This window comes from Macrosteles quadrilineatus, unplaced genomic scaffold (genome assembly GCF_028750875.1).
Source record: "Macrosteles quadrilineatus isolate MER2022 unplaced genomic scaffold, UCM_ALF_1.0 Scaffold_3__2_contigs__length_128488019, whole genome shotgun sequence".
NCBI classification, from domain to species: Eukaryota; Metazoa; Arthropoda; class Insecta; order Hemiptera; family Cicadellidae; genus Macrosteles; species Macrosteles quadrilineatus.
The window spans coordinates 96,719,102-96,735,022 of record NW_026542596.1 but is presented as its reverse complement, the minus strand read 5'-3'; the positions used below and the strand labels follow the sequence as shown (position 1 = coordinate 96,735,022).

Genomic DNA, 15,921 nt, shown 5'->3' with positions numbered 1-15,921 from the left:
TTTCATTACGTACTACTGTACTTTAATGATTTTTACCGGACACCAACCAGCTGATTATACTGTATATGGCGATGAGTGGTAATAAACAAAAACATAACCTTATGACCAGTGATTGTTAGTCCTTTAGTTGGTAGTAATATAATATAAGGATTTTAACAGATTTAGTAGTCGACTTCGTCTCGCACGGGAGACCACACTTGTACGGTTAACACCTATTTTCAGGACTAGTAACGTAATATACTATTATTCATTACACTTATCGATACACCTTTATTTTTACCTTTTTGCCTTTCAGAATGAAAATGTGTAATAACTTTAATTACACACATATCTAGAGTATAACTAATGGTGGAGGGCATAGTAGCGATGGTCAAAACCAGAAATTTGAAATTAGAAACATAAAAAATTTAAATCTGAATGTCAACCTATACTAGGGGACATGAGAGTCTGCAGTTTGCCGCAGCCAATACCAATACTGGACTAGCGCGACGTTGCAACGTCCCCCGTTTACTACTTTTCAACACTAATTAAAATATACTAAACAATATTTTCAAATCAGCTGGTATTATTACTAGATTTGGCAACAACCTACTGTCCTCATTGGCTCCTTCAAAGTCACATGGTAAATAGGCTCCTCCATCAACTGCAGACAAATGTGAATCCTTTTTAGCAGTTTGGTTAAGGTTACAAAAAATACAGGTCAATTATATTAGTTCTTATGATGCCTGTTGCAGTTCAGAATATAAATTATTTGTTTTAGCATCAGTGTTAATACTGTAGATATATGGACAGCTTAAAATTTTTAATTGAGAATCTAATAATATAATTGGCATTATTGTTAACTTATTTGTGAGTAACACACCAAACCAGTTTGATTTGTTTCAAGAGTCAAGAGATTTATTGGTCTAAGAACACAAAATATTACAGTGCATACGACCTTGTCAAGTACAATTATTAAAATAATAAAATTAAATATCACAGATTTAGCCTATATGAATAACAATAACACAGCTACCTACAAAAACAATTAACAGTATCACAGATTCAAACATCTTTCATACTCCTTAATACAGTAGGAAGGATTGTTGACTAGCAAAAGGTGAATGGCTTTTTTAAAACTAGGAAAAGGCAAACATCTTATATCTAAAGGCAAATGGTTAAAAAGTCTAACACCTACACATGAATGGCTTCTTAAAGTTTTAGCTAACCTAGCTTGATCAATATGAACATTTCTACTACTTCCAGTGTTATAGGAATGGATGTCATTATTGAAAACAAGACTTGATTCATTTGATTTTATAAATAACAATAACCTAAAAATGTACAAACAGATAGGTAACAGTCATAACACCAGTTTCAGTAAAAAGAGGTTTACAGTGAGCTTTTTTCTTTGAGTTTGTTACTATCCTAATAGCTTTCTTTTGCAACAACAAAACATCAGTTATCCTGCCAGAGTTTCCCCATAAAATAATACCATAGTCTAACAAAGAATGAAACAAAGCATAATAAACAGACAATAAATAAGTAACAGGAACGTAAAATTTTAAAGTTTTTAACAAATATACAACTTTTGACAATTTACTGCAAACTAAATCTATTTGGCTATTCCAAGTTAAGTTACAATCCATTTGCACCCCTAGTAACTTAATGCACTTAACAAATTCAACTGAATAAGCAAGTCTACTATTTAAGGAGTATATTGCCTTTTGTGTTTTTGATTCATTAAGTTTAAAACCATTAGCTCTGAACCATGTAACAGCCTGATTAAGAGTTTCATCAGCAATACCATTCACAGTTGGCAAATCTTTACTTACTGTAAGGAAAGATGTGTCGTCAGCAAACATGATGGTTTTCGATGGCTTAATAGTAGACGGCAGATCATTTACCATGACAAGGAATAAAATAGGCCCTAACACAGAACCTTGTGGTACACCAAATTTGACATGAGAAGCAGATGACTTTTTACCAGCAACATCTATAATTTGGAATCTCCCTTCCAGGTACGACTTAAAGAAATCAAGCTGAACGCCATGAAAACCCAGACACTGTAGCTTTTGACAAAGAATTAAATGGTCGACACAATCAAATGCCTTGCTCAGGTCGCAGGCAGTGATCTGAGCAAGGCTTCGATCCTCAAAACAACTGATTAAATCATCAACAATTGATAGAACTGCACTCGTAGTGCTCTTACCCATCTGATAGCCAAATTGTGAAGCACTAATTAGGCTCAGCTGATTAAAGTAGGTACATACCTGGAGTTTTACAACTTGTTCAACAACCTTGCCTAAAACTGGTACTATAGAAATCGGTCGGTAACTCTTTGGCACAGATTTTTCACCACTTTTTTATACAGGGGGACCACTCTTGATATTTTAAGCTTAGAGGGAAAAATACCCTGTTTAAGACACAAATTAATACAAAAGGTTAGAGGAAGCAAAATGGACTCGATTACACATTTGACTAGATGATTAGAAAGATCAAAGATATCTTTACTTTTAGATTTTTTCATTTTTTTCACGACACTGAGCACATTTGCACATGACACTTCCTCCCATTTGAAGTTTTCTTCAGGCAAAGGTGAATTTTCCATGAAGTCAAGCGCAGTAGTCTGGGGTTGAATGATGCTGTCTCTGGCCTCCTGAACAGCTGAAAGGTAGTACGAGTTAAACTCCTCTGGGGGAATCTGGATCTCTGGTGACTTGACGCTCTTGCTCCGTAGATTATTTACAAGTGTCCAAGCAGCCATTGACTTGTTGTCAGACGATTCTATGTATTCAACATTGTAATTAAGTTTAGCTTTATTAACCGCCTCCTTGTAAACTTGCTTGCTTTTCTTATATGCCAGTTCGGTTAAGTTGCTTCGCTGAACAAGGAGCATAGTTCTGAAGGCCATCATGGTATTTTTTAGATGTTCCAGCTGAGGTGTATACCAGTTCAATTTAGGCACGTTTCGGTTAATAGTAGGTTTTCTCAAAGGTTTACGAGGACACACTTCATCAAAAATACCATAAAAAACCTTAAAAAACTTATTAAAAGCGGACTCAGCTTCTTCCTCTCCATGTAGAATTTGCATCCAATCAACCATAAACAAGTGTTGTTTTAAAACATCGAGTCTTTTTTTAGATAAATTTCTTCCATAGGAAACTTTGGAGTTGGGCGTATCTGCACGTCGTTCCACGTTTAGGGTCACAGTAATACTCGAATGGTCAGAGAAAAAACAATTTACTACATCCATATTGTAATCTTGAGTTCGGTGGGTTGTTATGACATTGTCTAGACACGCATCTTCTCGAGTTGGAAGAGTGTTAATATATGTCATTCCAAATTCCTTTAACAGATTTTTAAATTTAATAACAGTAGGGCGTTCTGTTGTGACGTCAAAATGTGCATTATAGAGAATGTGTTTCCTTGTGAGAACATTAATGGATATTGCACATTATTTTGAGATTACTGAGATCAGACTGGTTAAAAGAAATGAATAATAGAGACAACAAAAACAGAAGGCTTTGTGACTGATCAAATTTCAAAACAGAAACTTAAACTCGTCAACCAAATCTCAAATCCGAAACTTTTCCAAATTTTTTTTGTTTTGAGATTAGTTTGGCTCTGACACAATCACAAAGGTCTTTCTCTAAAGTACACACCCCTAGTTGAAGAGAGCTTATATAAACGTTAGATATCTACCTTCATTTCAAGGTTTAGCACTTAATAAATCTGATTGAAAGGAGACAACTCATTTGTTTCATAAGTACATTTTTATTGTATATGGTACATTTATACTACATATAGTGCTATAATAAAAAATTAATATGTCTGACATATTTTTTACAAATAATACACGAAGCATAATTATAATACATGGATATTTACAATGTTCTACCCTACATCAGTCTTGTCATCTGGTGTTGACACGCTCCTGATCCTCGATTAACGCAGTCAGCTTCTGGCGGAGCTTCTTATTCGTCTGGCAAGCACAGCTGATCAGTGCCAACATCTGTTTGCTAGAGTACTCCTAAAAAATAATAAACATTTGTTAGTATTCCACAAGCTTCAATCCTAGCTCCTCTCTTACTCCTCACATATATTGATTTACCTTTTCATTTTTCAAGTCAAATCTGTAACTTTACCCTTTATGCAGATGATACAACAGCTCTCATCAGACGAGTGTTGTGACTCTGAATTAGAGTTAATAATATTTGAAGCACACATTTGAACTCTTTTTACAAACTGCAAATTGAAAAAAGAAAACATTGTTTCTTAATTAATGACAGCTGATCATATACAGTATAAAGAACACTACAATATCCCCCACTTATTTTGAACCCATCTTGTAACATAGTCTTTAAGGTAATCTGGAGCTTTATGAGTGCGAGTTGAACATCCTATTCGTGGTCCTGGTGATGCAAAAAACTCCTCGGTCACTTGACTTACGTTATGTTCACGCACGAAGGTCTCCAGAGCAGACTCGGGTAGGTAGTACGCCTTGACATATGCGTCCACCAGCTCTCTATGAGGTATGGGCCGCAGTGAGCACATCTTCTCTACCTGAGAAACTAGCTGAGTCCAGTCAAGCTGCATCAAGCCTCGGCCACCATTCGAACACTTCTTCGCACTTGCAAACCTAAGATAGCAAAATAGTTTCACTCAGAATCTGTTTGTTAATTTGTAACTAGTTATTATATTTTCATTTGTTTTCTATGCCTTTGACATATTATGTTTTTTGTAAGGGTATGGGTACAATCCCTGACCTTGTTACTTTCTAAGGTTGGATAGTGTCATTAATTGACAGCCTAGCAATTAATGGAATCTGTGCCCATGAAATCTGTGGTCCCTTGGAATCGACAAGGGATTTGAAGTCAAGCACTATAAACACTACCCAGGTTATTTAGGCTACCTACTTATTAGGTCTTTATGGGTAGGGAAAAGAATAGCTTGGTACAGTAGACTCCCTCTAGTTCGGCCACCTCGGGACCGGACCACTGGCCGAACTACAAAACGGCCGGACTAACCGGATTTAGTGCATTTTACATAATCAAAATACAAATGATAGTATTGCGCAATCGTGATATGTTAAGTCAATAACCTTGGTTCAGTAATAAAAACTGAAACGTTTAAAATCTTGCTTACTCAATCAAAACAAAAATTACACAACACTGTACGTACAGCAATAAATCACGTAAAGAACAGAACAATAGAAAGTCTAGTACTGCAAGCTACCGTAGTCAGCATAGGCTACTACTAAATGTTGTTTCAGAGCATAAGAACGTCAATAAAAACATTAGACAGTTTATAAAACAGCATAAAATCATAGTACTTAGTCTTAAAGATAATAAGGACAGTCGTAAAATATGATAAAGATAACAATGGATGACGTAAAACACCGCTTATTCTTTCTTCTTTATTCTTCTATTCTTTCTTTGCCTCTTTGGTTTCTCTTCATCCACACATTCAACAAGTTGCCATAGTTACTAATCACCCAATCACAAACTGCAAGCAAGTGCACAGCAGACATCAGTTTGTGTGAGCAGATGATTGTCAGTGCAAGCGGATAGCTTGACCTTGAAGCTAACGATGGCTATTTCTTTGTTTTGCTTTAATTTATTTTTGTCAAATAAACCGTAGTGTTTCAAAAACAATAATGGGGGAACCTACTGCATAAAAAAGTGGTCCGAAATATTTAATTACACACTGCATTTCAACATATTCGACTGAAGAAAAATTATTTATAAAAAATGTTCTTGGTATTTTTGAGGTTATGTAACATAGTTTTACATAGGTAATATCTGTAATATGCAACAATTCACCCATAGAAGCACCCGTAAACTAAACTGACATGAATTGTTTACTTCTATGGCCGGAAACTAAACATTCACGTTCAATCCTGTCGAAGGTCATTCGCCGGTGACATATGACTTGTCCCCCTGAGACCGGGCCGGACCATCCGGCGGCCGATCCAACCGAAGCCGAACTAGAGGGAGTCTACTGTAATTAGGTAGATTTTAAACAGTGTGACTCTCAAAAATGCTACTTTACTAAAAGTATGCTTCTAGATCGAAACTTAACCATCACGGTCAACAGAATTTATATTCAATTCAGTCTTAGACATTTTTTGTTTAGGGAGATAAACTTAGGTTTCGATCTACAGTTTGCCTTATGTTGTAATTTAGTGAGAAAACAATTCAAAAACTGTTAAAGTCAACAAAGACTCTTCTCAGAGGCTGATTTACTTTGATTATGGTAAGATAACGACAATAGTTACACTCACCCTTCGACAAACACATCTGCAAGCTGATAAGCGATGTTGCCCCACAAACTGTCTGTGACTGCTGCAGGTATCTTTATGTGTTTGGATATTTCCTCTAGTCTCATGCTAAAAATTTGCAAATCCTGAAAAATTTATAAATTACAATATTACAACCACACAATGCATTCGTTAAGTAAAGGTTGTAGCCACTACTTTTCTAAAATACTAAGAAAAGAAGTTTCAATGACTTATTGAAACTTCTACTTCTACTTCTACTATTGAAACTTATTACTGACTTGGTTTGTTTCATTCCAAAACAAAGAACCTTTGAGTAGATCTACCTTATTTCTGTCACTTTCAGAACATAAAAGTATAAAGTGAAAGAGATAAAATAATTTAGCAAAGGCACACTCAGTGGACTAAAATAAATACAATATACTGCGGAATTTTCACAGTAACGTCCCGGAACTGATGTGTGTGAGTCAACCTTTGTGTAGGCATCCCATACACACCAGCTATAGCCAAATCTTTATGGAAAACGGTAAATTACTTTTTTCTGTTGATTATGGAAGAAGTTTACTAAGCGCAGGATTTCATTCGGATACTGTAAACCTAAACACCTTCCCGGGTGGGGAGCGAGCTGGTTTAGTGGTTAGAGCGCGGGACTACGGTTCCTGGGTTCCCGGGATGGAATCAACCTTCCCGGGTAAGTTGTAATAATTTCGCCATACTACATGTTTTTTTTCTAATTTAGACAGTAGACTAACTTGACTTGACATTACTAATATTACCATCTTATACCTCTTGTAAACATGGAATACTCTAGCTCATACCTGTTTTTACATACCAGGCAGCAGATTTGAGCTATTTTTTAACTTAACTATTATATCAAGTGGAATTCCACATTATTCTCCATTGTAATCCATTTTGGGTTAATTAGTACATTATCACAAGACTCTACAAGATGGCACTTGACAAAAAAACTGATTCACACTAACACAATACTGTGGTGGACTAGTCCATATGCACTGAGGAGGGGGAGGTAGCATCATGGACATCAGCATAACATTGTTGTAGTCTATTGCAAAACTGAGCAATACCATATTCCTGTTTTCTTTATTGTACTCCAGCTGATTTTACCGTCCCTTTCAGTAAACGACTTTCTGGTCTAAAAAGAGTACAGAAAGACGCTAGTAGAAACTTATACTCACCCTCAGTATCAAGTCCACATAGCCGCTGTGCTGACTCATGACGTCCTTGACCTCCCAGTTGACACGAGCCATGAGTGACAAAGTCTGCTTCACGTCCACGGCTCTCCATGCGACACAGGCATACACTGGCCTGCGCACCTCCTCTGCTATACTCACTGACTGAACACGACAATCAGAATGTGGTTACTGTCTTTGGTTTGTTACCAGAACACTTTGGTTTAGTTTTATGTATGAGTTAGCGAAAGACAAAGCAAGTCACTTGAAAGAGTAATGCATTCCTCTAGCATGTGTTGGCTACAGTACCAAAAATATTTACTAACCTCTCTAGTCATGAGACGAATCCTTTCTAAATGCCGAGTAGTTTAGGAGAATAGGATTTTCTCAAAAATGGCCTGAACGATTTTGATAAAAATTTATTATGATAAGTTGAAGTCCTCAAAACTGAACAAAATGGCACGAATCTCATTTCTATAAAAATTACGGTTCAAAAGTTATTGCAGCTTGTGTTGTTTTCCCCATAAAGAATCATAAAATAACCAAAAATCGGAAAAAAAGATTCAACCGGTTTTTATTAAAATTTGGTCACTATGTTATGGTCCTTGTGATTGAAAACAAAATAGTACAACCCACAAATGCTGTACAAATATGGTTCAAAAGCTATTGCAACTTTTATGATTGTCCCTATAAATATCATGTCATCAGCAAATTTATTTTACTATAAATTACCTAGTAGTTTTAATCCACTAAACAATTACTGTCTTAAACAAACATAATCTTTGAAAAGTAAGAGGGTATTGCGTTGTTTGTTTTACCTGGAAAAAAGTTTTGAATCAAAACAATACGTTTTGTTTGTGTTTGTTTTGAATACGGTAATGCACAATTTGTGCTCGGGTGCCCTCGTTCAACTTATTTTTCTAACAATTTTAGTTAGAAATATTAGAAGCTTTACAACTTTGTGAAGCAGAACCGTTATATGCGCACAACACATACAGCATTTGCGCAGACACCATCTGTGTTGACACATTTGATTGTTGATGACATTTAATTGAAGCCAGACAACACAATCCTGCATCTTATACGTCTCAACTTGGCGATGATTAATATTACTGTATTAAATAATGAGTTGATGAATAGTATTGACAATGTTATCAAGTATAACTGTTTCCTTTTTCAGTGAAAGTGTGTATGTTTTCTTATTAAATTATGGACATATAGCTTGGATGGTTATAAATATAAAAATACCCGATTGAAAAACCACTAAGCTTGCAAAGTCTAAACAGAGTCTTATTACTTAGTGGTGTAACTATTTGTTATTATGAACCCAGTAGACCTACAATCAATAAATACTGGAAAAAAATCATTGGTCATAGCGCAATGATGATGGATTTTATTTTTTATGACACCGACACAGACAGGTATATTTTCTAAGATGATAGTGGACAATGAGTGTTTAATTAATGAGACGGCATATTTGTTACTGATTAAGATCAGCTGGTACTTTGGTCAAGATAATTTTAAATGCCCAAATATCAATGGTGCAGTTCGGTTTGCGAATGAAAAACCAGCTAGCGCATGTATATATAAGTATGTTTACAAAGCATACTATCTTTTGCTACTGTGCATCTATTTGTTTGGGTTTTCACTCCCAAAACGAACATTAGCTGTATACAAATTCAAACAATTATAAAGATTTTGAAATTAAAATTCTTCAAGAATTATATTTTCAAAACTGTGTTGATGTCACTAACAAACTAAAAAAGCAAAATATTGATTGGCAAAAAATCACACTATGAAAAAAGAAAATAATTATACCTGATTGTAGAGGACATGGAGGGTGTGACTTTGAGGTTGGAGGTGTTCCAAGTACGGCTTGAGGGAAGTGAACTGTTTAGCAAGGAAGACTAGAGATTCCACAGCCACCACCCTCTCTGCCAGCCCATGTAGTGTCTCCGTACTGGATAGGTCTACCACCATAGACATGCTGGGCTCTCCTACCTACAACAACACTAAGTCATGACTTTTGATTTAGCACAATAATAGCATAATTAAATGTTACAAAGAATAAGAAAGTGAAAATTCAATTTCACGATGGATTGACCTTTGGAATGACATAATAAACAAATAGGGGTTTAGATTACTTGTGTTGTTGTCAGAACATTCCTTTTTGTTCTTAGTATAAATCAACTACAGCTGTTAGGTGCTGCGGAAAATTAATCTTTGGATTGGAATCCCTGATGTTAGAGATTGACAAAATGATAAAAACCACATAGAACACAACAAACATAAAACGTGACATTTAGTACTGAATCGAATGGGTTGTAGGAACAGGCGGGGTGAGCATAGAAAGATTACAGCAAAACTGTTCTGATGACTGTTTTAGTACGGAGTACTTCATTTTAGTTTATATTTTAAATTAAAGGAACACCGTTCTCTTCTCCCCCCCCCCCATCATTCCATCTTCTCCATTTCCAGAGGACAATTTTACAAACATATGCATAGTCTTACACAAATAAGCAAATATGTATGTATCTTAAGGTACTTCAATAATAAACTCACCCTGAATTCACATGCGTTAGTTTCTCTTTCATTGTGAGTTAAAGATTCCCTTATGCGTTTCAATGTTGATTGCAGTTTTAGGGACAAAATGCCACTAGGAGCCATGGACTGAAACACAAATTAAGTGTTAACTTAAATATCTTAAAAGACTTGGAAACTATTTTCTTATAATTGGTTGAATACAAATTATTGCATTCAACTAAACCCAGATCCTTCTTTTAGTAAATCCACTTCTACGTATTTACACATCATCTAAATGCTGAAGTAAATGTGCATTAGAATAGCTCCTATAAAACAAGGCCGTGGCGTTGGTACGTTGCAACGTCGCACCGGCCATTGTAATAACAGGAATAACAAATTTGTAAACATGAACATTGCACCTACGCTCCACTATAAATTAGTGCAACAGCTGTATCAATATGCTGGGTCTGTTGCACTGCCACTTTTGTCTTTCGTCACTTCGCCACCGCCTTGTATTACAGGAGGCTATGGCGTTGGTCAGGTTAATTTCTTATGCAGTTTAAACCTTCTAGATGTACCAACAGAGCATGGCCGAAAGTTATTTTAAAACTCACTGGTAGATCAGAAGCGAAGAACGAAAAGATGGCGTACAAGTAATAATCGAAAAGCTGACTGAGACAGATGACAACATCGTTGGAGTTGGAGCGCAGCAGCTTGCTCATGTGGAGATATTTGCCACAATGTCTGAGCACAGTCAGGGTGGTGTTGGTAAGCAGAGGTCCCGAACTCTCTTGTCTTCTCCTATTTCTGTTTAAAAATAGTAAATAAAGTTAATTTATGTATTTTTAAAAGTCATAAAATAATGTTCTGTCAATAAAGAATTTTAAAAGTATCTCTTCTTTAACAAAAAATAAATTTGAAAAACAACACATTTTCCCCTCTAATTTAAGAAAGTGGCTTTAAAGGATCCACTCCCCATATACCACCACCAGGACCAAACCACAAAAACCTTGAGGACGGTAGGCACCTTCAGGTTTCAAATCATTCAACCACATTAAAAAAAAGAAAAACACACCTGTTATACAACAAGACCAAACTTATTTTTTCTAAACATTTAAAAATTCAAGTCAAACCCTACCACATTTAGAAGGCACAAGACAACTGAGAACATTGCTTGTGTGAATCCATTGCTGGTGGAAAATTCTTTTAAGTAATGATTTTCTTAATTTTTTTTTTGTAAATTTTAAGGATAATTCTTAATTGTTTGTAAATCATTGTTTGTAATTATTAACTGATTTCATTAACAAAACTACTTGCTATGAGGATTAGATTTTCCTTATTTGTGACTTTGACTGCCAATGCATTTAGATGGATAAAATTTGTTTAAGTGAATTAATGGTTAAATTTATAGTTATTTAATTTCATTGGTATTTTAGAAATGTTGTAAGTACCTGCTGCTACTTGAGTCACCGTTCATCTCAGCATGGTCATCGTCACTTTCTTCACTGAAGTATCCCGATGGATCCTGCAACATTTAATGCGAAGATCAAAAACGTAAAAAGTATAAATAAGATCCACAAGAAGTCAATTGGTTAAAATTTGCCAATTACCGAGCAGAGGTGTTAACACATTTGTCACTCTCCGAGCAATTATTCTACGGGAAAGCGAGTATTCATTCGACACTGAGCTAAAAATAACACACACTAATGTTCGTCAAATGAGTAGATGAATACACTAGTCTTGAATCACTTGGTTAACACCGCATGTGCGACCCACTTTAAAAGATATTTCCCAAATAGTATTTTTTACTCCCCTAAATGATTTGTAGGACTTTTCAAGCTATACTTTGTAGGTCAGCTGTGTTTTAAGGTTTGGTTGGGAATGTCGAATACCTCTTGAATTCTTAGTCAGTCAGTTTTAACTAATGAACTTTATTAAGATTTGTTAGGGATCCACAAGTATTTTTTTCACTAGGCTATTCAATTTAAAAAAAATTAAAAAAAACTCTTTCTTAGTTGAAAATGCTCTTAGTGACTACGACTCAAAAAACAATTGTTTTGTGTATAATAGTGTAAAGTAATGTGTCTCTTGTGCCAGTTTGAACTCTTTTTCCAATCAGGTAAGCTGCTATCCTCACAAAAATCCTAAAATCTAGACCCTCTATGTTACATCCTTAACATCAAACTGTATACTTGTTTGGTTTGATTATTTATTTGTTTATGCACGGCAATACACCATTTTACATTGAGAGTATCTTGATGTTTGATACAAATAAGCAACATGCATGGCTTAATTAATTTGATTGAAAATAATACATATGAGAAGCTATATTATCATTATTATATTATTATCGTTTGAGATGGGGACGTATTAACTATTTGCGTATTTTTACTCAAATATGAGTGTAGAATGGAGTGTGATGCCTTGTGTAGCTTTGTTACTGACTACGACCAGATGTTTCATTAGTCTGCAACATTTAAGAGACCAATAATCAAGGACAGCTGGGACCAGCTTCGAACCATCAAAAAGCTACCACTTATCTCAAGATCAAACCAGTAACCTTTTCATTACTATTTACTGGGTGAGCACTATAACCATTGAGCTATCCAGCTATAATATATCGTCCAAATCTAAAAGCTATCATATTTGTTCCAATGTAATTAATGACTAAGGAAACTCACAGTAACATCCAAAATGTTCTCGTCTTGAGACAGATCGCCAACGTCAGGACAAGAGTCAAACGGAGTGCCACTGCCGGGCTTGGCGTACCGAGTGAAGAAACTGCCACCGACAGAGCTGCCATCTAGAGAGCCACTGCCACGGGAAACAGCTCCCCCTCCACCTGCCAGCTGCTGCAACGTACCTCGCACTCCACGGAACTCCTGCACAGCAGACAAAAACGTTTAAGTTCATTCACACTTAGTTTGTGTTGTACGCATTATCTTATTTTGATGAGAAAGAATACAAACCATTATGACGTGTCTATTTGGTATTATAAGTAAACAAAAAACAATAAAAAAGAGTTATATTGGATGCAGAATCAAGACCACACTGGAAAACACAACAAAGTTATATAACTTGTTCTACTTATTGAACAAATTACAATGTACCTATATTAGAATATTTAATTTTTTAAGCAATTAAATTTTTTTACAAATATTCATGGCCGCAATTAAAATTGTCTGTGAAGCCAAATGGTTAAAATATAGCAATTGACTATTGGATACTATAGCCTTAAAATCTTAAATATGTCGGTTCAATCTCCATAAGAATAATTTCTGGACCAAGTCACCATTTGTCATTGAGTTATAAGTAGTAATGCTTTCTAAAAGGTCAACGTATATATAGCATTCCCTGCTTTGGATCGGAGTTTTTCGTTCGTTTAGAAAAAGCATAATACATGGTAATAATAGTAGTGTAAAAATTGAAAAAGTGGAATGCAATCACCATTCTTAATTACTATTATTGTATATGTATCTTATTGTTGAAATACCAACAGTTTTAACAAATTTTGATGATCAACGTAAGGAAAGTAAGCTTGAATTGTAACCTGTAGATGAAGGAGACTGAAGTCATCCCTAACAGGACACGGAGTCCAGGTTTCGTTTTCTAGAAATATCCTCAGCTCGTCCAGCCTAGTGGTGTGGTACTGTCGGAAGTAGTTGCTGCTTTGAGCCTGAACACAGTTCTGCAACTCTTCTGACTCACTTCCACAAAACTCTTCCCCTATTTGTTCTAACCTGATACATAATTAGGTCACAATATAAAAGATTATTTATAAGTGGCGTTTAATAAGCCAAATAAAAATAATTAAATAGAGCATGTTTTAATCATGATTTACATAGTAGTAAAAGTTAATTTAAAAACTAATTTTTGAGCCTGATGTTAGGAGTTGGAATAGTAAAGCAAAGGTCTAGGCATACTAAATGGACGGAAAATAAACTCTTTATCCTATTTTGCTGGGTAGCCGAGTCGTTAAAAGTGGTCAAGGTAAAGTGTGTGAATGGTGTCAAGCACTCTAATATTAATCGACTCAAATATTAATTATTGTCTTTAAGCTATCAACTAATTTTGCTATCTAATCTAATTAACTGCTGGTGATAACTAATAAGGTTTCTTAATGGCAAGTCGGTGATCAGTCAATAGCGCCATGGAATTCGGCCCTAAGGCTACAACATCGCTGCCTTAGGTTTGAGTACTGGTACCTGCCACTACTTTTTAGCAGTACAGTTCATCCATGTACTTTACTGGCTCACCTCTTGCTTTGCTGGATACTTTCCACACACACACACCTCTGTGGCCCATGTTTGTGGGAAAATGCAAGGTAAAAAAAAAACAGCTAACTTCTTTATAAACAAATCTAACAAAAGTACGACTTTAGAAAGCAAAAAGGCCAGAGTTAAGGCCATTCCCTTACTAAAAATTTAAAAATAAGGTCAATGATGTTGAAACACACACAAAATAATGTTCAATGTCACAGCCATCCAAATACTCTCACTTTATGCTGTAGGCTACTCACCGATGCACTATAGCCAACAGTTGTAGAAACTCGTCAAACTTGTAGTGAGTGAGCTGTGCGGCCAGGAACAGAGGCGAGACCCTGGTCTGAGTGTCATGCCACAACCGCTTCAGTCCAGCCTCAAGCTTCTGATGGACGTACTGCTCATACAGCGACGACTCAAAGTTGTCCCCCTCTGCACAACAAGATTATGAAACACCTTAAAAAGTGAACGTCTTGTACATTGTCTGACAAACTTAAAATATGTATTAGATTGGCTGAAAAACGGTGCATTTGGTTCAAACTTAGCTTGTTATGTTGGTGTTGGGAACTCGACAACCACTGATATTAACAAGAACAGTGCATATATTATACAATGTTTGCGTCTGTGCTGGACAGTGAGGGCGGAAGCCTGCACAGTACACTAGCATAGTATACTAGGCTCAATGCTTTGCTTATATGTAATGCTGAGTGTGCTATGATTTATTGTTCTATTAACAATTAATTAATTAATGACGATCATGTTGATATGGTCAGGTTAGCCAAAGATCTCAGCGATATCACTACCTGTGTTGATGTTCACAGTAGTATTACAGTAAATTAAAGCTTCTATAACAATCGCAATAATGTAGATTGTAGCTCAAATTATACACTTTATGCTAAGATTGAGGGATTCTAATTACCCTTAACAAATAAATACGCCCATTTTACGTTGATGCCCAATTATCAAAAAGAAAAACCACTATACGAACACCCTTCTGCCCCAATTGATTCGGATAGTTGACACTGTACTGTATACTTTATTCATATGTTCATTGGGAACAGTAGGCCTACAGCCTAATAGTATAGTATATTTACTTATTTAGTGCAACGTTGTACGGAAACAGATCATGTTATCTGTTTGGGTGAACCAGTAGCCAGTCTGTTTGTTCTTGAATATGGATGAGTTAATTTCTTGCTTAAGGTGTTCTGGAACGAGGTTGAAATATGCAGCTTCTTTTTAGGACGGTTTTCTTTCTGTGAGTGTTGACTTAATGATTGAAAGGATGATTTCTGATGTATGTCTGGTGTTGTGATGGTGTAATTCAATATGTCTGCTTTGTTAGGAGGCTATTAGCATATTTTTGTTCTTAGAAAAGCCCACAACAGCTGTCTTGCTTTTGCGCAATGGCAAATAGGCAACAAATTTCCCTCTTCTTGGATGTATGTTCTAGATTGAATGCAGTGGTTCTCCCAGACCTCTATACCGTATCCCAAATGATATTCAAAGAGAGTAAAATAAGCGATATTCTTTACATCTGCTCCACTTTATCTTTCTATAATGTGGACCACAACTGAATCAGTGGAGGATAGAGAATAATCAAGAGGCATCATTGGCAAGGTGAAAAACCTGCTTAGTCTCAATAGCCAAGAGAGTTAGGTAAATAAAAATAAAAAATTTTATATGAGAA

The 15,921-nt window shown here is 35.7% G+C and overlaps 1 protein-coding gene across 1 annotated transcript in view; it reads right to left on the bottom strand.

Moving 5' to 3' along the window:
- Nucleotides 1-3,747: 3,747 nt before the first annotated feature.
- LOC128988547 (syndetin-like) overlaps nucleotides 3,748-15,921 on the bottom strand; it is a 30,217-nt gene continuing 18,043 nt past the window's right edge. The window contains exons 8-18 of the mRNA XM_054409932.1: nucleotides 14,492-14,666; nucleotides 13,523-13,712; nucleotides 12,654-12,854; nucleotides 11,424-11,497; nucleotides 10,587-10,779; nucleotides 10,012-10,119; nucleotides 9,268-9,450; nucleotides 7,456-7,614; nucleotides 6,266-6,387; nucleotides 4,432-4,621; nucleotides 3,748-4,012 (exon numbers count right to left, since the gene is read on the bottom strand). Of these exons, the coding sequence (XP_054265907.1) occupies nucleotides 3,896-4,012; nucleotides 4,432-4,621; nucleotides 6,266-6,387; nucleotides 7,456-7,614; nucleotides 9,268-9,450; nucleotides 10,012-10,119; nucleotides 10,587-10,779; nucleotides 11,424-11,497; nucleotides 12,654-12,854; nucleotides 13,523-13,712; nucleotides 14,492-14,666 (1,712 nt within the window). The 3' untranslated portion in view covers nucleotides 3,748-3,895. The remainder of the gene's footprint in view (nucleotides 4,013-4,431; nucleotides 4,622-6,265; nucleotides 6,388-7,455; nucleotides 7,615-9,267; nucleotides 9,451-10,011; nucleotides 10,120-10,586; nucleotides 10,780-11,423; nucleotides 11,498-12,653; nucleotides 12,855-13,522; nucleotides 13,713-14,491; nucleotides 14,667-15,921) is intronic.